At 36.5% G+C, this 21,600-nt stretch overlaps 4 protein-coding genes across 5 annotated transcripts in view; 2 read left to right on the top strand and 2 right to left on the bottom strand.

Moving 5' to 3' along the window:
• The window catches only part of LOC108571520 (myosin-IB), a 14,546-nt gene extending 11,194 nt beyond the window's left edge, over nt 1–3,352 (top strand). Inside the window, exons 7-20 of the mRNA XM_017933584.1 lie at nt 1–99; nt 212–474; nt 543–712; nt 784–938; nt 1,012–1,140; nt 1,213–1,366; nt 1,446–1,677; nt 1,765–1,908; nt 1,991–2,150; nt 2,225–2,470; nt 2,550–2,765; nt 2,834–2,934; nt 3,001–3,103; nt 3,184–3,352. The exon at nt 1–99 is cut by the window's left edge and continues 102 nt beyond it. Coding sequence (XP_017789073.1) covers nt 1–99; nt 212–474; nt 543–712; nt 784–938; nt 1,012–1,140; nt 1,213–1,366; nt 1,446–1,677; nt 1,765–1,908; nt 1,991–2,150; nt 2,225–2,470; nt 2,550–2,765; nt 2,834–2,934; nt 3,001–3,103; nt 3,184–3,198 — 2,187 coding nt within the window. The 3' untranslated portion in view covers nt 3,199–3,352. The remainder of the gene's footprint in view (nt 100–211; nt 475–542; nt 713–783; nt 939–1,011; nt 1,141–1,212; nt 1,367–1,445; nt 1,678–1,764; nt 1,909–1,990; nt 2,151–2,224; nt 2,471–2,549; nt 2,766–2,833; nt 2,935–3,000; nt 3,104–3,183) is intronic.
• Nucleotides 3,353–3,970: 618 nt separating this feature from the next.
• On the bottom strand, nt 3,971–5,179 carry LOC108571505. Of its 2 annotated transcripts, none has more exons than XM_017933573.1 (3): nt 5,118–5,179; nt 4,408–4,513; nt 3,971–4,137 (listed from the first exon to the last, which is right to left on the bottom strand). In XM_017933573.1, the coding sequence occupies exons 2-3, from the start codon at nt 4,508–4,510 to the stop codon at nt 3,971–3,973; spliced, it is 270 nt and encodes an 89-aa protein (XP_017789062.1). In that variant the 5' UTR covers nt 4,511–4,513; nt 5,118–5,179. The 2 variants fall into 2 exon arrangements, with proteins under 2 accessions (XP_017789062.1, XP_017789054.1); XM_017933565.1 differs by lacking the exon at nt 5,118–5,179 and adding an exon at nt 4,588–4,714.
• Nucleotides 4,999–6,027, top strand: LOC108570798 (peroxisomal membrane protein 2). Its single transcript, XM_017932709.1, has 5 exons — nt 4,999–5,174; nt 5,248–5,343; nt 5,457–5,604; nt 5,686–5,805; nt 5,929–6,027. Exons 1-5 carry the CDS (start codon nt 5,077–5,079, stop codon nt 6,025–6,027), a joined length of 561 nt encoding a protein of 186 aa, XP_017788198.1. The 5' UTR covers nt 4,999–5,076.
• Nucleotides 6,028–8,061: 2,034 nt separating this feature from the next.
• On the bottom strand, nt 8,062–21,131 carry LOC108571461 (serine/arginine repetitive matrix protein 2). The gene is made up of 10 exons (XM_017933519.1): nt 21,002–21,131; nt 20,156–20,397; nt 19,734–19,838; nt 15,171–15,449; nt 12,849–12,974; nt 12,693–12,771; nt 11,843–11,898; nt 9,787–11,760; nt 9,543–9,713; nt 8,062–8,212 (listed from the first exon to the last, which is right to left on the bottom strand). The coding sequence occupies exons 2-10, from the start codon at nt 20,383–20,385 to the stop codon at nt 8,062–8,064; spliced, it is 3,171 nt and encodes a 1,056-aa protein (XP_017789008.1). The 5' UTR covers nt 20,386–20,397; nt 21,002–21,131.
• Between the last annotated feature and the right edge of the window lie 469 nt (nt 21,132–21,600).

Here is a 21,600-nt window from a genome sequence, read left to right as displayed (position 1 = left end):
ATAGTCGCGTCGGTATTGCACATGGGAAATGTTGGTTTTACGGAGGAAGACGGTGTCGCGCAAATTCTAAAACCAGCTTCCGTTGAAGCCGTGGCAGCTGTATGTATTTGCCATAAGGATATTCGAGTCTTTTTCTTTTGAATTTAATTTATTTGAAGGGAAAAGCTTTCAATTTCAATTGTTTAACATTTTTTTTTCTATTTATTCGCAGTTATTGGGTTGCGACGTGAAGCAACTGGCGGGCGCCTTTACAAATCGCACCATAGACGCCCACGGTGACGTGGTCGTCTCCCCGTTGAACAGGGAATTCGCGATTTATGCACGGGATGCGTTGGCGAAAGCTGTGTATGATAGATTGTTCACATGGCTCGTGACTAGGTTGAATAAATCCTTGCAACCGATTAGGAATCCACCACGCAAGATGGTCATAGGAATTCTCGATATTTACGGTTTCGAAATCTTCCAGAAGAACAGGTACATGATCTCTAGCATTAAACGTTATTTCCATTGACCAACCATTCATCCGAGGTATCGTTCAACAGCTTCGAACAATTCTGTATAAACTACTGCAACGAGAAGTTGCAACAGTTGTTCATTCAATTAACACTGAAATCGGAACAAGAGGAATACTTGAGGGAAGGAATAACTTGGGAGAATATTCAGTACTTCAATAACAAAGTTATATGCGATTTAATCGAAGAGAAATATAAAGGTATTCGTTCGAGACTTATATTTGATCGATTGTTGTAGATTTACAATGTTTCAATTGACCTGTACTTGTAGGTATAATATCTTTGATGGACGAAGAATGCCTCCGTCCTGGTGAACCAACAGACTTGAGTTTCCTGGAGAAATTGAACGTAAACTTGAACAACCATCCTCATTACATAAGCCACATGAAAGCGGACTTGCAAACGCAAAAAGTTATGGGACGTGATGTAAGGCTGGAACGTTTGAATTTCTTGCATGTTTCTCTAATGTAATTATCTGTAGTCTAATTGTACATTTCAGGAGTTCAGATTAGTACATTACGCCGGCGATGTGACTTACAACGTTCGTGGGTTCTTGGAGAAAAATAATGACTTGTTATACAGGGATTTACGCGAAATAATGTCACACACGACTAATTCAATTACCAAGGTACTTTCACTTAATTTATGTGCAGACGTCGCTTCTCCCCCGTCTTGCATATTAAAATTTATGATTTCGTAGAGTGTGTTCGACGTGAAAGATTTGACCAGCAAGAAACGACCGGATACCGCTATCACGCAATTTAAAAACAGCTTGAACAATCTGATGGAGATTCTTATGGGCAAAGAACCTTCTTACATTCGTTGCATCAAACCCAATGACTACAAAATGCCTAGTAAGGGGCAAGATCTTGTACCGTACTTCGATTACAAAATATTTCCGGGTCCTTTAAAATGAATTTAAAACTGTTTCAGATAAGTTCAATGAAAAAATTATACTACATCAGGTAAAGTACTTGGGTCTTATGGAAAATCTACGAGTGAGGCGAGCTGGTTTTGCCTACAGAAGACCGTACGAACAATTTTTACAACGCTACAAATCCCTATGCCCGCAAACGTGGCCTAATTATCACGGTTCTGCTAAAGAGGGTGTACAAATTCTCGTGTGTCATCTTAGATTTGAAGCTGACGAATACAGGATGGGCAAGTAAGAGTTACGATGATAGGATACAATAATCGTTGATTCTTATACATTCAAAGATACTTCTAATATTAGATAAAATCTTTTATATAGCACAAAATTGTTCATTCGATTCCCTAAGACATTATTCGACACAGAAGATGCCTTCCAAGCGAAGAAACATGACATAGCTGCTATTATTCAAAGTAGATGGAAATGTATATTAGAAAGACGAAAGGCAGTTATTACTATTCGAAGGTATTTTTAGTTAACATTTATCTTTAAAAAATTTTTAATGTACTTTAAAGATGTATTGCAAAATTAATATAATTTCATGCAGATTCATCGAAGGATTCATTACACGAAATGGACCACCAACTGAGGTTAACATAGCATTTATCGAATTAGCGAAATCTCAGTGGTTAATTAAGCTCTCTAAAACACTTCCAAATGGTATTTTGAATAATTATTGGCCTGAGTGTCCATATTCTTGCCGACAAGTAAGACGCATAATCAACTATCTTTACATTTAAATATTTCTTTTTAAAGAAAGAATAATTATTGTTTGATTTAGGCTTCCGAACATTTGCGCGTCATGTATAAAAAATGGAGAGCACGCAACTATAGGTTGGCTTTGTCGAAAGAGGACAAGAAGCAGTTTGAATTAAAGATTTTAGCTGAATCTCTATTTAGAGGCAAAAAGAAATCGTATGCTAAAAGTTTAGGTCCGAGATTCATAAACGATCGGCTTGGTGCCGAGCATAAAGCGCTCAGACAAAGTTTTATCAGCAATATTCTTCCCAGAGATGAAACTATAAAAGTAAAGAACTTTTATACACTTCAAATTTGATATTTCTCCTAAATTTCAATTAAATTAATGATGATTTTCTTTTTTATAGTATGCGGCACCTGTTATTAAGTATGATCGACACGGTTACAAACCTCGGGAAAGGGTACTAATTTTAACAGAGAATGCAGTATATATTTTAGACACTTTAAAAACATTCAAGCTCAAGCATCGCCTACCTTATAAATCCATTGAAGAATTGGTTGTCACCAGAGAATCAGATAATTTATTAATCGTTAGGATACCACCTGAATTAAAAAAAGACAAGGTTTGTCATCGTTGTATCATAAAAAAATATCAGCAAACTATTATTTTACTTATTTACGTCTTATTTAGGGCGATTTAATATTGGAGGTACCGCACATAATAGAAGCGTTAACAAAAGCAATCAATATCACTAATAACCCAAATATTCTTAATATTGTTTATACGGAATCGTAAGTACATAAATAGAAGATGATAAATATTTTAGTACTGAGTATTTAACTTGTATTATTTGTCAGGGTCTCACATAAGCTAGTCAGTGGGAAAGAAGGCGTAATCGAATTCAAAACCGGCAACACACCAGCCATTAGTAAAAACAGACAAAGCGGACATTTACTAGTGGTAAATAAACATTTCGACAACAAGCGATACTAAAAGTAAACCGTACTCTTTTGTTTTCATTTCTATGTATGACATTTTAGGTGGCCTCTCCATAATGTCCAAAACAATGCTTCAAATATTTACGTACTTAGAAGGAAGTGTTCAGCATACAAAATACGATACGTGATGCAGCCTTAATCGATGTGATGTAGGACGGAAGATTATTAAGAAGAGATAATATATTAAAATTTAGTACATTTATCGAATGACACTCGCAGTTTTTGTACCTTGTTATATGAGTTGTGTAAAATATCTTGTGAAATAATGTTTATTTTTGTAATTAGCGCATGATCAGCGAAATGAAACATTTTCGCTGATGACATGAAACGATTTAAAAATGAAACCTTTGTGCCTTCTATGAATCTATTATCAAATAATCGCACAAAAAAGTAATTTATTACGGGATGTTTTACAGGTGCATTGAAAGGAAATATTTCTTTTTCTATATTTATATTGTATAAGTCACTGTGCCATTGATATCATGTTCAGAATTATCCTATGAAATAACAATATAATGTTAAATTAAATTAACGATTTTAAATCTTGATAGATAAGTGATTATATATCATTTCTCCTGTTGCTTCCACCTTTATTTTAGTAGTAAATGTTAGGTATAAATTATAAGTTTGTTTGCAGAAAATGTGAAATATGCTCTTTTATTTTCATTTCTTAGAAGTGTCACAAGGCACAGATGTATCCTGTACAAAACTTTACAATATAATTCATTTTATGATACAAAGTTTCATGTATACTACATTTAACTATCATTAAAACTTAAGTAGAAATGAAGACGATTCTTTCCTTAACATAGACATTTAAACAATACAACTATTTCTGTTGGGAAGTTGATGGTTCCTTTTTTGTAAGAGACATCTTTCCATCTAAAGCTTTTTGTCGCAGTTCATTTTCCATTGCTTTGTTGACAGTTTTCGTAATCATCTGTTTTAACTTGTGTGATTCTTCAAATTTCATCTTTTTAGGTTGAATAGGTGCATCTATACACAAAACAATTGGAATATTTTATGAATAAACTTAAATATAATTCTACATCATAACTCGTAACAACTATGTCGCATTAAAGTTTACAAATTTCATATATATAACTAATTTAGTTAATTTAACTCGATTCATTAAATTTTACGGTAATAATATTTGAAATAAATCGTTTACAAAGACTGTGTAAATATCTTTGTTTGTAATAATTCTTTTTACAAATCGTTTTCAAATTAATTACGCACAAAAATCAACATGTACATATTACTTACTGTTTCGCCGTTGAATAGCAAGACCCCTTTTATTTTTATCTTTAGCTTTGCTTTTTGACGACGCTGGTACTTTAGTCTTCACTTTCAATTTTCCTTGAACCATATTCTAAATATTTAACAAAAAGTTTTTATATGTATATTCGATACAACACGTGTGTATATCAACATATAAAAACTAACCTTAATTTGATAAAACGTACATATGCATCTTAAATATATATGTATGCTTTTGCGTATGAAGAAATAATCTTTATAAATTCATCTCATATGTAAAAAAAATTATTAAAAAACACTCGATGTTTTTCCATTTATGTGATTCTAAATACACCTACGTCACTATCAACTTATCGAACGTACTATGGTGATACGGATATTTTGAAACCTGTCAATTACAACATCAAACAAACTTCGAAATATTTTAAATATTATGTTTATTCTGATATAATTCTAAACGATACGATAGATTAATGATAATTTTATCTTGTCTTCGATTACACGAAGGTTATTCTAATGACTAACATGAATTATACTGGTTCATATAATATTTAACAGTTCGTAATTGCTGTTTGTTATCAGATTGTTCGGTCCGGTTTTTACGAAATATCACGTTTAAGCCTCAGTTCTCTTTTATCTATCAGTTATTTAACGTAGAGAAATAAAACGACCAGAATGGCACTTTCTAAACCTACAAATTTAATTCTTCAACTTACCAGTGCTTATTTTGAACGTCTTTATACTAGTCCGGTAAAAACTAAAGCAATCACTAGGTATGTTATGAAGAATATAAATTCTACTTCATTTTTAAAATATACTTTACAAGAACGTTGTTTGTTTTTTCAGTTGTATCATCGCCACTCTCGGAAATTTTATATCGCAAAAAATTTCGGGTGTAAAACGCATTAACGAAGACAGTTTACTCGCATTTGCTCTCTTTGGGTAAATTAAAATAAATTATAATTCAAATTCTTTAAATGAAATCATTACAGTGCCAATTGAATTTTACATTAACAGATTTTGTTAACAAATATTAACAACTTACTACTTTGTAGACTATTATTTGGAGGTCCTCTTCCACACTATTTTTATACTTACATACAACCATTTGTAAGAAATCCTTTAATTCTTTTATTGATAGAAAGATGTTTGTATACACCATGTTATCAAGCATTAGCATTGCACATGCTATCTCTGTTTGAGGTATAATCTCTTAATATATTCATTTGTTTCTGTCATTCATTACTTGTTTACTCATTTGGATTGAAATTTATTTTGTTGCAGGGTAATAGTCATAATGATGCTTGGAAACAAATGAAAAAATTGTACTGGCCAGTGCTCATGGCAAATTTAAAATATTTAACATTGTTACAGTATATTAACTTAAAATATGTTCCACCAGTGGTAAGTTTTATTGTTTTAGTTTATTTAATCTGATAATTCAAAAGATTTTGTATAATTTTATATATGTATTTATAAAGTAATAGAACTTAAACAAATAATAAGTATTTAATAATTTGCTTTTAGCTGCGTGTTCTTATGGTAAACCTTATTGGTTTCTTTTGGGCTATATATCTTGCACAACAGCGGACTAAACATTCAAAAGCCAGTGGTGGAAGAAAATAACATATTGATATTACATGAATTCAATTTTGATTTCATTACATGTAAAACAAATATGTAGTTTCATTCCACTCCAATGTTATACTTTTCCATATCATTCCAATGTTATACCTTTACTCTATATATTATTTCACTAGTGCAATTTAAGTATAGATTTCAAGTAAAGAATATTCTGCACTAGTATCTAATTATGGTATAGGAGAACTTATTAATAAATTTTATAAGTGTTTTGGAAAAAGAAAAAAACTTTCTTAAGCTTTTTAATTTAATCACACAACAACAATACAGAGTATATTACAGATATAATCAGAATTTCTTCCATTTCAACAATGGTAACATTCGATGGCTGTAAATTATGAATAATAAATATTAATGTCAAGAGCCATGGTGAGCAAAGTTTAACAACTTCTGTTTTTACAGGTTCATGTAAATTAATTTCACTTCATATTTCATTCAAGCTTTATGATATTGTGAAACTCACCAATTGTGTGAGGAAATGAACCATTCAAATCTTAGACTAATTTTATAAAACAAATGCTTTATGATAAGTACATACATATTTATATTTCTGTTTTAATAGATATGCATTAGTAGAGAATCAATATTGCAACACCATAGCAATTGGCCTTTTTTTTTTTAAACTGAGTCAGTCATTATGCAAGAGCTAATCCTACTTAGTTTCCCTCCTAATTATAAACAATGTAGACTTTCCAAATGACTTTTTAACCCTATACATACATTTTCAAGACTTAACTTTGAATAATCAAGACTAGTCTAATTATGTCTTTTGGTACGCTGCCTGGCCTTACAGCCAAGAAAAAAACTTTCTGACTAGTATTGAGATAAATTGAGTATTGCAAGTAAAAGAAAGTTTAAAAGTTTAACATTTTTCGAATGTTGAGTAGATAGAATAAAGAAGCAAATGAGCAAAGTGCCAGGTTTATGCACAATATCTATCTACAAAAGGAACAGGTGTAGAACATTGCACTAAAATATCAATAAATAGTTCCTCGAAAAATTAATAGATTAATTCGAAGGATGCTCTAGTATGTTAATTATTAATGGAATGTCTAAAATTTGACTAGCTGGTGTTTGTATAACAAACAATTACATGATTAAATAATCACGTTGATGTAGAACTACTAGAGTAGTTTTATTCGTAAATGAATGTTTAAACGATAGATAACTATTGAATGATGTGAGATCTTAAAAAGCTGCAATCAACACAGTTTATGATGCTTATAGTCATCATTGCCTTCTTATTGCTTAAGTACTTAGATGTATGTAAGTTTGCAAAAAAGGTCACTATACGAAGACTTAAAATTCTCAAAGTCGTGACACAACATAATCCATGGCGGTACTGTCTTTTTAAAAATGATCGCATTATAAAATATTATCGAATCATTATTCCTATTATTAAAATATCTTATTTGGTTAACCTTGCATGTTTATCTTTCAAATCACGATCAAATTCATGAAATTAAAAAATTAATAATTGATCGGAACTAAAATCCCCAACTTTTTGTTGGTGATAAATTCGTCTTAACAATTAATACTATACCAATATGAATATAAATATCACACTGTAACGACATTGAAATCAGTCCATTTCTAATACTTAATTGAAATAGAAATGGATAGGAATAATATTACTGTTACCTGTCCAAAAAAGAACTTGTCCCGAATGACATACGTATGTACTAATACTGAAGCTGATGGTATTATGGTGAATCACCACCAATGAGTATTATTAAGTCATGAGATCAGACATGTAAATGCATATTGAGAATTTACAAAGACTTAAAGATCATGCACCAAACTTAGAATGGCGTATATTTCCTTTGTATCTATCCGATACATGAAAATACGTAAAATTCTTGCTTTGCAAATGTATCGCGCGAATTTCCAACGTTATAAACATGATTTTGCGTGATTTAAAACTGTTAGAAAAAGCATTAAAGGACCTTCATGATCCGCACCATTCCAAATCTGACACATAAAAGGAACGTCGAGTCTTTAGGAATCCACTTGATCGCTTCAACGCGTGTACGATGGACTCCGACTTGGGGAACAACTTGATCGATGACTTGGACTTGACCAATTACTATGTCTGCTGCTATCTGAACTACTCGGTGACGAAGGTGGAGTCGGAGTAGGTCGATGATATGGAATTGGTCGTTTCCTGGCGCTAAAATTAATGGTCATCAATACTGTGTAACAATAATCGTAACATTGGTATGTAATAAAAAAGAAACGTTTGTTAAAGTTCAGTTATTTGTGGGTAACTTCTATTGCATGAATTAACGTATTATAAATAAATAATCGAACTACTATCAATGATAATAGATATCAAAAAGAAAAAATGTTAGAACATGCAAAATAAACCATGCAACGCAACAAAAATTTCATGCAAAAATAAAAATGTGTCACTTACCTTGCTGTAAATTTGATCAAGGAAGGCAGTGGATTGAATATGATTCACAAAACATAACGAAAAAAAAAATATGTCGAGAACTAAAGAAAAAGGCTTGCTTTTGTAGCGGTAAATACAGTTTATTTGTGACTGACATAAAATAAAAGAGAATCTCTACTGTAAATGTTTAATTTACAATAATTTATAAGGAAGATACACGCATGCTACATCTACATGATATTTGTAGATCGTTTTATAAGCGATTAGATACAAATGAAAAGGGGGAAGAGGAAGTGGGAGAAAAGAAAAATCATACAAACATAAGTATACTTGACTGACTTGAAATGAAACTCGTATATCGGTGCGGTTGAGTAGGTATACGTTTACTCTGAATAAAACGAATAATGGAGGTTCGCTGATCGAACGTATTGTTTACAGTGTAGAAATTCATGTAAGTGCCTAAAATAGTCCCTTAGAAAATTATTGAGGTTATACTGATAAAGTAGCCATATATCATAGTGTTCACGAATAATTATAATAAAACAACACGACTGTTCACGCTTATTTCAATATTAAACTAATCTTCACGATTGCAACTAAACCTGTTTCGATCGAATTTTTGTTTCTCTGTCATTTAACTTATACGAAAATGAAATTCGATATGCATACGTTTACTACTACAATTATAATGGTAGGAAAGTAATAGAAACATCTGTGCGAAGCCGTAACTTTATCTTCTATGCCTGTCCCTCGATCTGTCCCTGTAGGACACAATACAAAATGGCATTAGATTAATGAAAAATCGCTCTAACGTATTCGTCAATAAACTTATCGATATCGTCGCTTTGCAAATTGCTCGCTCTAACACAAAACGTTTAGTTGTACAGGTGAGCATTTCAAAAGTGAGAAGAGTACACATTAATGGCGGAAAAATAAAAAAAAATAAAATAAAATAAAACAAAATAAAATAAAATAAAATAAAGGTTTCGAAAGAAGATAAACATTTCTACGATCGATGCAACGACTTGTGGGCTTACAAAATTTGGCGTGGTGCGCTGTAAAACCTGCTGCTACGATATCGAGACTACCGGACGGTAATACCTACCTTGTGATACGACGTCTATCTAGAAAACTAGGTGAACCGTGGCGTCGAGGTATCGACGGGGATCGAGACCTGCTAGAAGCTGAGCTGCTGGACGTTGAACGAGAAGACCTACTGGATACACTGCTTGATGATCGTGATGAACTAGAGAAACTTCTACGACTGTGCCTTGAACTGAACGTAAAAGAATTCATATTACAATTTTTCTCATAAACATATACTTCTAGATAACCTATTGTTCATTTACCTTAAAGAAGAACGTGAACTGCTCCTGCTACGACTTCTCTTTTCCTTATCCCGCGATATCCTGGACAACGATCGTGAACGACTCCTCGACTTCTTCGACAATGACCGACTTCTCGACTTCTTCGACAACGACCGACTACGCGATTTCTTCGACAACGATCTACTTCTAGACTTTTTCGACAGAGAACGACTCCTGGACCGTTTGGACAATGACCTAGTCCTGCTTCTGGACCTTGACTTCTCCGGCGAATGAGACGGAGACTTCTTTGAGCGTGACGGAGATCTAGATGCAGAACGTTTTGATTCCGAGGAAGATCTCGATCTGGTCAATCTTTTTGATCTCGCAGGAGATTTTGGTGATTTCTTGGATCTTGATGGTGATACTGAGGTCCTGTGCCTTGGAGATGGTGATTTCTTGCCCCTTGAACCTGAACGCGATTTTTTGTCTCTGCAGGCAGACCTCGAACGATGTCTGGGAGATCTGGAAGACCTTTTCTCTAACGACACAGACCTCGTGTACGATCTAGAGGGTGACCTGGAGTAAGACTTCTCTCTTGGAGAGTGCTTTCTAGAGACTGGTGAATTCTTCTTCGAGGTGGTCGGAGATGCAGATCGTTGTTTCGCCTTGTTGCTCGGTATCGGAGGCGGAGATTCGCTCGGAGAACGCAATTTTATAGTAGTATCTTTATGGGACACTACTATGGGCGGCGAGTGCGAGGACGATGTGCTCTGTGACGAGTGTTTCCTTAAAATAACTGGCGAATCTTTTTTAGAGGTACTTGGAGACTTCGAACGTTGATTCGTCTTAGTTGTTACGATCGGTGATCTTGGTTCTAGTTTGTTCAAGACTTGCGGTAATGGAGGAGGTGACTCACTGGGAGATCTTATTTTTATAGCTGCCTCTTCTCGTGTCAATGGCAACGCGGGTGAAGGCGATCTACTGGACACCGGTGATTGAATAGCAGGTAGGTGAGATATAGGTGATTTTGACTTAGATTTCTCTTGTACAGGACCAACAGTGTTTTGTACCATTTTAGGTGGATCATTTGGTAAAGCTATATCCAATACATTATCCTCTTTCTTGTCAATTTTAAGCTTTACAGGGCTGATGACTTTCTTTCCAAGACTCTCTCTAGCCTTCGCGGCTAGTCCACTTTGTAAACGCTTCAATGTATGGAACTCCTTCATTTTCTCTTCATCCTCTACTTTCGGTTCGTCGTCTGCTATGTCTGTTTCATCTTCGCTAGAGGATCGTAACCTAACCCTCGGTGTGATCGTTCTCATTTTTCTGATTCTAGAGCTCGACCGGGACTTTCGTTTGTTATCATGATTCTTCTTTTGATCCCTTTTCTTCTTGTCCTCCAATATATGCTTGTATCGTTCTGGATTCTTCCTCACGGGAGAATAACTCAAGGTGGATCGTCTAGATCTACTCCTTGTCCTGCTGCGGCTTCTACGACGATCCCTGGATCTTTCCCTCCTGTCTCTCTGCCTTCTCGGCGACCTAGATCTTCGTCGAGAATCAGATCTCCTGCGTCTAGGAAGCGGTGACAATCTACGCCGTGTTCCATAACGATCGTACCTCGATCGACTTCTACTTCTCGATACCGAATACCTGTTGTATCTTCTTGGAGACCTCGAGATCCTTCTTCTTCTTGGCGAAGGACTGACTCGTCGTGATCTTGAGTACCTTCTTGGAGACCTGCCTCTGTCGACTCTGCTCCTTGATGGAGATCTGTGTCTTCGCGGTGGAGGACTCTTGTGTACAACAGGCGTTTTTTCTCGCTTTTCTGGTACAACCTTCTTGACAGGGGAATCTTTCTTTTTAACCGGCGGAGTTTCATTTCGACTTTTTTCCTGCTTCTTGGGTGAGCGATTCGATCGAGGCTCTTTCGTCGTCGTCTCCGCCTCATCGTTTTTAGACTTTTCCACGGCTTTGTCATGTTTCATAGACTTCTTCGGCCTCTCTGGAGAGCTGGACAATGAAGAAAAAAATTTGTACATAACGCATAGACTTGTTTTTATCGAACTTCAAAAATTATCAGTCTAAAATTTACCTATCCGACGAGCTCTCAGATGACTGATGCTTCCTCTTGACAGCTACTTTTTTCTTCTAAAAGAAGAAGAATATGGATTACTAAGTTAGACAGTGTTATCTAGCGAACACCGATCATGCATATGTACTTGTCAGTAGGATAAAAAAAAGAGATCGCAACTCTTGAAAGATTCGCTGGAGTCTGCTCATTCACTCTAATATAAATTCAATATAGATAAGAATGTATAAAGTGTTTCGGTTAAAGATCGTAACGTGTCTATGAAAAAAAGTTAAATAAATAAAACGTCAGAAGTTGGTAAGTACTAATTTAATTTCTTTGCATTGCACCTACGTCAGAGAACAAGCAGTCTCCTATATTCGTTATTCTCTCGTAAATGTGATGGTGCTTGAGACACAAAACGAGTGAAAAAGGCAACAACAATCGCAAAAGTTTGTACGAATAGAAAAAGTCACAAAATTATTATTACATTGAGTAGCGGCATATCTGGTACTCACTCAGGGAATATATCCTGTCAAATGGCGCTGATAATTACAAACAATACTGAGATTTACACTTTTGAAATAATGACTGTTAACTTGAAATCAGATAAAAATCTTTACAGAAACAAGCAATGAATCATGCTTATTCAAAGTTAGGCGGCAACACAAAACTCTTATAAAATCCAATGTTCAATAAACAACTAATCGGGGGAAAATAAATGAACGCAAAATAGATGTTACATGCTCCTGCTTCACGTGCTAAGGTATAGATATGGATATATATATATAGTCATAAATATGTATATGTATAGAAATAGAGAGAGGAAGATAGAAATTTTATATCTGTTTCCTTCACATTATTTTTCCCCTACCTCGTGCTTTTCTTTTGCCTCCGCCTTTGCCTTCTTCTTCTTCTTTTTCTTTTTCTTCTTTGACTCAGTTTCGGATGAACTACGTAAAAAGAGAATTATAACAATAATTATATGAAAGTATAAACAAACAAGAGATTGTCATAAAAATTGTATTACCTGCTATCATCTGAAGCTTCACTGGTATCGCTATCAGAGGAACTAGCCTCAGTCTTCTTGTGTTTCTTTTCCTTTTTCTTTTTCTTAGACTTTTCTTTTTTCTTGCTAGCCTTTGGCGATTCCGACCTAGGAAATTCAACTGTGGTTATTCGAAAAGTTTCACTAGAAGCAAGTTTAATTTTTGTTTGTTCTTTTATTTTTTTTTCGTTAATATATAGTCTTTTTTTTTTTTAAGTCTTGCAGTGGGCGTCTTCCTGTCGACAAGTGCATACCTTGTGCTGACAATAAAGAAAGCTGTAGTACAACGTATCCGTGTGTGAAACAAATACTTTGTTCTAATGATACAAGCTACCTGCCGCTCTCAACGAATTCGATCAAAAGTAACGAACAAACTCGAGAAAGTAAGAATTGAGAACGCGCAAAATACGACGGTATCTTTTTTTGCACCGAACTATCTCAGCGTCTGGATATATAAAAGGTATTCAATTCAAAAAATGGAAACTAACTTATACAGATATATGTATGTATATGTATAGGAAATGCAGTGTGTAAACATTTCAATTGTTACGATACCGATATAAGAAAAAAAGAAAATGAAAAATCACATATGTATGTATATGTGTGTATATATATATAGATATATATGTGTATACATTTTTTTTTGTCAATCTTTCACTGCAATCCCAAGTGAATTAAGTAATAAAAAAATATAAGTACAACGATACATATACAGGTGAAAGTCACAATATCGGGCTATAGCTAACAAACCGACTACATAATCATTCATTTGAAAGATTTGGTTTTTCATATAGCCTGCGGTGAGTTTCTTTTTTCTTCTTCTTAAACCAGCCGACGTTCAATACCCGGGTATGTAAAACCACATCTTTCAAAAGTTACAAAAGACAAGTATACAAAATATGAGGAGTATTGATATAATATGGGATTAGCATTACCTTGATAACCATCGATAGGGACGGACTTGTCAGAAAAAAATAGAGAGATGACATTAACAACAAGCTTTATCGATAACAACAACAAAGATAGAAATGCATGATTTACGCGTCAGATTTACGTATTACTTGTTATTTGTTAAAAAAAAAAAAACCCGCGTTATTTATTCTCAAAGTAAATGTTTGCCCGTTGTTCCTTTAGATTTTATTCACAATATCCATCGCTAAACGCTAGTAATCACTTTTCGTTACACGGAATTTCTAGTTAACACATAGCAAACATTTACCCTCCAATTGCGCCTATGAGACAAAAATACCTAAAAATAAGGCAACGCATCTTTTTCTTTTTTTTTTTCCGTCATTCTTTTCTCGACACAGAGATTTATTTTATATCGTTTCTTTACTTTTCGAGTGTTTTTTATTTTTATTTTTATTTACTTTCTTTTTTTTTTTGTTTAAAGTAGACGCGACGACCACACTTACCTACTGAGCCTACTGGGTAGGCACTCAGTCCTCCTCAGTTCTGTTTGAAACAGAGAAAGGTGTATGGGACATGAAATAGTAGGTGAGTCATGAGTCAGTATCTGACAAGAGGTGTGTAGTAAGCAAATGAACGAGTGTGGAACTTGCGGTAAATGAATAATTAACGGGGGGGTAGGAGAGGAGCTACTACAGGGGGATGCCTGTTCGGTCTTGGAGCCTGGTTTCGTTCACATTTCCTTCTCACACCACGTAAATGAACTTCCTGATTCAACAAAATGAAACCACATATATAGTATATATATCATTACATTGCACTGTAACATAACAAACAGTAATTAGGTACTATCTTATTACTACTGTACTATAGTATGCTGTAGTATACCGTTATAGTACTACTGCTACGTTATAGTATACAGTGTATCCGTTCCTTCGACGTATACACTCAGACAAAAAAGCCTCCATGCACCCTTTAAAACACGATAACTTTTTTAAAATTGGACCAAACGACTTAAGTTTTTTTGAGAAGTTAGAAGGATTAGTATACTACATGACGTGTCGAAAAAAATTGCAATTTGTGAGAAGAAAAAGGTCACTGTATTTACACCTTTTTTTATCTGAGCTTGTAATGAAAATTTGGAACATACGTTTTGTAGATTTATGTCAAATCGTTTACTCCCTATTTTAAAAAAGGTTACTGTGCTTTAAAGGGTGTATGGAGACTTTTTTTACTGAATGTATACACCATAGTACAATGTAGCAATATAACTACTATAATCTTCCTTTCTTCGGTAGAAATATTTATCCTTCACATTGAATCTCATTGTTGGAACAATGATCAAACATCGAATCCAGCCTCCACTGACCCGTGCACCATTACGTTGTCTTTTACCTTTCCTTCTTGTGCTTCTTCCCCTTTTTCTTTTTGATCGCGCTACCGGACCGTTTTCGTTTCTTCTTCTCCGGCGCGGACGTGGTATCCGGAGCGGGACTCGGTGTTCGTACCAGTTCGTACACTTTACTCGCCGCGGCTCTCGCCTCCGCCTCACGCGCGTGCCTCTCCGGATCTAGGCTACTTCCCTCCACAAAGAACTCCGATATGCCGAACGCTTCGCGCAACTTTGCATTTTTCTCTTGCTGCGCCTCGGCAATCTGGTGTGTTTCTCGTACACTGAAAAAAGATTCACAGTTTTCAGTTCGTTCTCCAATAATCTAATCAAACAAAATCAACAGATATTCGTTCAAAAACACAGTGTAACATTCTAACACAGTAGCGAACACCTAGTCCATCGAGCCAAGATTTTATATATCAGTGACCCACCGTATGCGATCACCAATTAACCACCCCCTCCTCGTGCACACAGTAGAAACACGTGGCGACCGGAAAACAATTCGCCAATCGACAATACAAAATTAGAAAAAACCACACTACACGTTCAAATCCTCTAAATTGAAACCACTCTTCTTTACAAGTGGCACCTTTTGCACAGAAGACGAGAAAATCCGATGAACGAAGACGGAGAGCTGTGCATAAAAATAAACACACCACTGACGGCGGGGGGAGGGAAGGGGTGAACGGGTACCATGACCCATTTCGATATTCTGCTCGAAGTCAAACGAGAAGAGTAGACGAGAGAAACGACGACGGGGGGATGGTGAAAGAAGGACGGAGAAGAACCGGGGGTGAAATTCGTACCGAGTCGAGATTTTCACCGTCATCGTCCCGCGGAATCGTCCAACCTCGAGCTGTCCTCACTGAGCTCGAGTTTCGCGACGATCCATAGAAGAGGAGGGTTCCAACGAAGAATGGAGGAAGATGATGAGGATGATTGACGGCGTGTTACTCCTCGTTGTGACCGTGGTGAACGTCGATGGGAAGAACGTCCGGAGAATGCGGCAAACTAGTGACATAACACGCCGGAGAGAGAGACTGTAACACGGAGGAGAAATCGAGGCGGCCCCTCTTCTACCCCGCGAGTGAAAAGCAGCGGCAAGCAAGCGAGGCCGGGGTCGGTAGAGCCACCCCTACGCCAACGCTTGAGCGCGGATCAATACAATCCAGCTGTTCTCTTTTCTGTTATCCCTTTCGCGCCACTACTTCGCTGGCTGGCTGCTACACGCTCGAATTTAGCGGCCAGCCTTTCTCTCTCTCTCTCTCTCTCTTTTTCTCTTACTCTCTCTACCCTAACCGAAGTCAACCAGCGAAATAATCTTTCTTTTTTTTCACGTCACCCTTTAATCTACCACCACTTTTTATAAGTTACTTCGACTTCGTTCAATCGATGTCTATGAATAATTGTTCTCTTTTTTTTATTTGGGAAAATTGAATCGAAAAATTGATCTGTGAAATTTTTCCTTTTTTTTTTTTAAAAGAAGCGTTGTTTCGTCTGAAACAGTAGGCAATTTTCATGTTTATGGCGGACTGAAGGGGAACAGTTGTTTCCCTTTCGTGAGCAATTGGGGAGGCAACAAAATGAATCACCCCTGAAACGAACGCGGGGAAAGTGTTTGCCTTTTTAATCCCCTTCAATTTTCCCTCTTTTTTTCGTACACATTTTCTTTCTCCTTCTAACGAGTTAATTTCTGAATTGTAAGGCTGTGAAGGATATTGTGAAACGAGTGAATATACCGAAGAGAAACAGCAGGGGCACGTGTGGTGGTATTTTCTCAGATTCTATCAAACTGCGTGCCATTAGAGGTATCGAATATCTTTGTACGACAAGCAGAGACGGTAATCTGCGGTCAGAGAAACCTAATTTCTCGAGTTATCCCTTCTAACGTGGACACGTCGGGAGAGTTAACCCAGATTTAAAAACGAAACGACAAAATTCGAAATCTAATCGACAATTTACAACAGTTCAGATATTTTTCTTATAAAAATTCTAATATTTCAAAATAGCTCTCACTATCGAATCTACTGCAAAATTCTGAATCGAGTCATACGAAGGAAAACTGTCTAGAAAATTGCTCGAGATAGATTCACCTGACGACGGAGCGCATGTTGCTTCGCCGTCCGGCGAGGAGGTGCAGTTGTATGCGCTGACAACAGCAACAATGCTGTCGCATTTGCAGCTGTGCACGCTTCTTTCCATTAGCCGCTTGCAGCTTTCGTTTACGCGATCGTTTCATCACCTTCTGCCGGTCCAGAAAGAAATTTCCCCTCCACAGTGTCTCGAAAAACGCGCGGCCATCCGGTGGACCGCGTCCACGAGCTGGTTTCATTGGAGCCACCGTTACAGACATGTTGTCATTCCCTTCAATTCTACTATCTCGATTAGACGAAAGAAAAACGATTCCTCTTGTGAATACGATCGATTGTTAAAACGTTAAAAACTCCTCTATGAAAGCATATTCGTTTGATCCCTCATATTCTTAAAATTCTCGTTTAAACGTGATTTCCAATTGGACACATCTCCGTTGTATCAATCAATTTTTCATTACAGACAGATAATCGTTTCATCTCGTTCGCCGTTCAATTTGCTCAACCGCCAGCCAGCCACCCCAGGCTACAGGCCTGTATAATTAAAGAGCAGATAATTAGATGAGAATTAAGTACGGATCGGGACGTTAATTTACGCTAAGAAGCTCTGCCGGTTTGGACGACGGTCGTGCAAGTAGCTTCGATGTAGCTTAATCCCCTTCTCGAGGCAAGCTTTGATAGTTTAGGCGGTCCGGAAGAGGGGGATAAGGGCTGAGAGGGGGAGGTGAATGTAATGGCTTCCTCCCCCGATTACACCAGCTCCCGTATTCACAGCAGCTCTGCTATCCTAGCGAGAACAATCATCCGGAGGCGTAGATGAAAACGTCACTTTTCGTCTCCGGATTCCTCTCCTATTCTTCTATTTCTTTTCTCGTCCCCTCTCCCACTCACGCCTTTTTATTCCTGATGGAAAGTTTCCTTCTTCGTCGTTTGATCGATTGTTCCCTCCCAAGAATGTGTAATCGGCGTTGAAAGGATCCTTTTACTTTTTTTCTTATTCTTCTTCTTAAGATTAATCTTCTCTGCTATTTTCCTTTAATGCAGTATTTTCCTTCTTTTTGTCAAATCTAGTTTCGTGTATATTTAACGGTACGTGTGTATATTTATATATATATTATGTAGTGTAAGAATATAGGAATATATGTCGTAATTTAGCTCTAACCTTACACGCTAAGGAAGACTTCAGATCAGGCACACTAATCGTCACGCTTCGACAATGTCAAAGCAGGACCAGCTTAATTAATATTATCGTCGACACGTCGACCTGGAGACACATGGATTTTAATCGTAGACAAAAAAAAACCTTCGGATTCCTTCGGCTATTTCTTCGACCCTTCTCTCTCCCCCTCTCTTTCTCGCTGGATCGATCCGAGACACGTGGGGATTATCTTCTTGGCAATATTCGGCGTGCGTCTTTCTCCCCTTTTGCGTTTCCCATTCACAGAATTCTCCTTATCCTTCGTAATTTCTCTGCTGAGTTTCTTGATCGGTGGAATTTCGATAACAGACGTGGAACTCTTTCCAATTGAACGAAAATCTTCGTCGAAGTTAATACGATGTTCCTCTTCTTTTATCTACGTACCTTAAAGAAGACTTTTGTGATTTGTTCGCTTGCGAGCGTATCACTAAATCGTTACATGTTCCCTCCTTTCTTTTCTTTTTTTTTTTTGGTGGTGGTTTTCAATTTCTTTCTTTTCTTTTTTCTTTTGTTGCTGTAAGGAGGAGTCGATTACTCCTGAATTATTGGCCGACGATTATTCGTATACTCGACGAGAGTCGACGACGCGTTGCGTCGCAACGCCGGTCCATCCTCGCACTGAGGCGGAAACAGTCGAGTGCGAGGGATGCTGGAACAGAAATCTCCCTCTCTCTGCTCGTCTCTTCCACGTATCTCTGTTTCTCTCTCTGTGCGACCCCGTCTTTCCTTTTTCGTGGGTGGCGCCGGCGCTATGGGGTACGTCGATATCGGCCGCAGTAATACCCTCGAAAGCCGGCTAGCCGGAGAGAAACGCGACCGAGTCTCCACCCTCCAATAATATTGGGTTTAGCAGGAACCTGAGCAGCTACCGATCCACAGGCTTCGACATTGCGTTTACACGAGCTCCTCTCACAGCGATTACTATCAGATCCTCGTCGTCGAGAACTCTCTCTCGTGATCTATACATCACACGGTTTTCGAATGCACGCGCTTTAATGAGTCGTTTGAGACAAGTAATTGAAATGTAGGATTCGAATTTGGTATTTTTTTTTTTTTCAATTGGGAACAATTGGGAGTCTCTTATGTGTAATTTTTTGTTGGGTTTTTTTCTTTCTTTCTTCTTTTAGTATAATTAAATCGTCGAAACAGGCAGACAGTATTTTCATGCAATTCAATTTTACAAAATTATTTGTTGTGTGTTGTTTTTATGATCGAAGTTCGTTTATTTGATGAATATTCGGTATTGTAGAGTGTATAGAGGGATGAAATGTACTTACTTTACGCGGCCAAATTCATCTCTAGGTATTGCTGGCTTGGTGTCTGTTCCCATTAACATGGATCTGTATGATTCTACTTTCTTTGTTACCTCTTCTGTTGTAAATCTATAGAGCACAATGAAAACGTGAATAAAGTTGAATTTGATCATTTGTTTGAACATAGATGGTAAGCTAGCCAAGAAATAACACTGCATAGAAAGAATACATTGAAGCCAAAGGTAAGCCAAATCCAATTGAAGTTTAGAATCTCATTTAGTATTGAGTTCAAGGAATCAATGAAGCTTCATGCTCCTATCATATGCATGAATATATAATCTTTAAACTCATTTCTGAGAAACATTTTTTTATTTTTTAGGGTAGTTATGGTATTACAATAATGAGATTTGTATTGTGCTCTTATATTGTGAGAAATATATGCTTACCCTTGTTCCTCTAAAATGTCTGCTAATTCTGCACATTTTACTTCTACTTTTCTTTTTCTAACATGGTCAAGAATTTCTTTGTTAGGTTGCTTATTAAGCTGGTCTAGTTTTCCCTCATCAGTTTTATAAGTGACTTTGTCTTTTGTCTTTCGTACAATTGCCCAATTCCTTTGAACATGCCCATTAGTCCCAGAACCACGCGGTGTTTGTAACCCAATTCCATTGTACATCTTGTATTACACCTGCAAATATGGAGTATAAAAAGCTTTTAAATAGGAGATGCATATTGCTTCAGAAATTTGATAGAAACAAACATGCATAAATAAATTCTAAAAAAACAAAAGCGAAGAAAAACACTTAAATTCCGACTGCATTTATGTAATTAAATAAGTTCATTCATGTTTGTTATGTCAATACATGGACTGTTTCCATATATTTAAGTTTACAAAAAAAGCAACAGATAAAAAACGTATAATGTATATACATCGCTCGGATTATATGGTCACAAGGATCAAAGGAGCAACTCTATACATAATATAGATTAATGATATCTTAACAACGAATGACAGCGAATGCACAATAGACATAGCGGTTACGTTCGGAAACCTGAATAAAGATCATCTTTATCGCGGCCGCAGAACGCGTTAATAGAATTCTTCCAGGCGTTCAACGTGAAATATTAACTAAATCGCGACGAATCGATCGACAATATGACATGATTGAACTAATAACTTAGGAGGGAGCGGGAAGGTAGGTTAGAATAAAATACACGCAAATCAATTATCGATCCGGTGAACGCTGCGCAAATTTTACGAGCGCCTATTACGCGTTATTGTAGAACGTTACCTTTGCATTAGTGACACCACTGACAATCTTGTTGTGCCATCCACGCAACTGTCGATTTTCCGACTCGCTCCAGAACGAAACCGATTAGCGAAAAACAACGAGCACCGCGATTTCCGTCGCGTTACCGTTTCACGCGGCAGCCTCGCGATGTACCGTGCGGTAGCGCCACTGTTTTCAGAAGCGTAGAACTAGGAAAATTACTTTGTACGCTCTAGATTCCGTACGAACTGCATTTTTCTTTCATTGTTCGATCGCACGAAATGCATTGCGTTTCAATTGATAATACCGATGTCAAGGATAAAATAGCATTTATTTAGTGTATTGTTACATTCAAAATTTCGATAACAAGTGTTGCATAATTGATTGCATCAATTTATGTAAATTACATTGCGCAGTCGCATCCTCGTTTCAAACGAGCGTGTAAGACTAGCAGAAAACATTAAGCTTGTCATGAGGTAACGCACGTGGAGTAACAGGATGTAATCAATATTATATTTATCAGTAAATTGATATGTTTGTAGTAATTTTACAACGATACGTTATATTTACTTTTGAATAATCTTACCGACGATCAGCTTTGTAGAAGCAAATAAGAATAA

Source organism: Habropoda laboriosa, unplaced genomic scaffold (genome assembly GCF_001263275.1).
Source record: "Habropoda laboriosa isolate 0110345459 unplaced genomic scaffold, ASM126327v1 scaffold15, whole genome shotgun sequence".
Taxonomy (NCBI): Eukaryota; Metazoa; Arthropoda; class Insecta; order Hymenoptera; family Apidae; genus Habropoda; species Habropoda laboriosa.
Note: the sequence above shows the minus strand (reverse complement) of the source record. Positions and strands in the feature narration are given on the sequence as shown.

Bases quoted from the DNA above. Each gene is read 5' to 3' on its own strand.
- LOC108571461 (XM_017933519.1), bottom strand. From the start codon at position 20,385: ATGTACAATGGAATTGGGTTACAAACACCGCGTGGTTCTGGGACTAAT. The intron at 12,975-15,170 runs GTAAAAGACAAC...TGAATTTCCTAG, and splicing joins AAGAAGCACAAGAAGGAAAG to GTCGGAATCGCCAAAGGCTA. The intron at 11,899-12,692 runs GTAGGGGAAAAA...TTCTTCTTTTAG, and splicing joins AGGCAAAAGAAAAGCACGAG to AAGAAAAAAGTAGCTGTCAA.
- LOC108571505 (XM_017933573.1), bottom strand. From the start codon at position 4,510: ATGGTTCAAGGAAAATTGAAAGTGAAGACTAAAGTACCAGCGTCGTCA. The intron at 4,138-4,407 runs GTAAGTAATATG...TTTTGTGTATAG, and splicing joins TGCTATTCAACGGCGAAACA to ATGCACCTATTCAACCTAAA.
- LOC108570798 (XM_017932709.1), top strand. From the start codon at position 5,077: ATGGCACTTTCTAAACCTACAAATTTAATTCTTCAACTTACCAGTGCT. The intron at 5,344-5,456 runs GTAAATTAAAAT...ACTACTTTGTAG, and splicing joins CTCGCATTTGCTCTCTTTGG to ACTATTATTTGGAGGTCCTC. The intron at 5,605-5,685 runs GTATAATCTCTT...ATTTTGTTGCAG, and splicing joins ACATGCTATCTCTGTTTGAG to GGTAATAGTCATAATGATGC.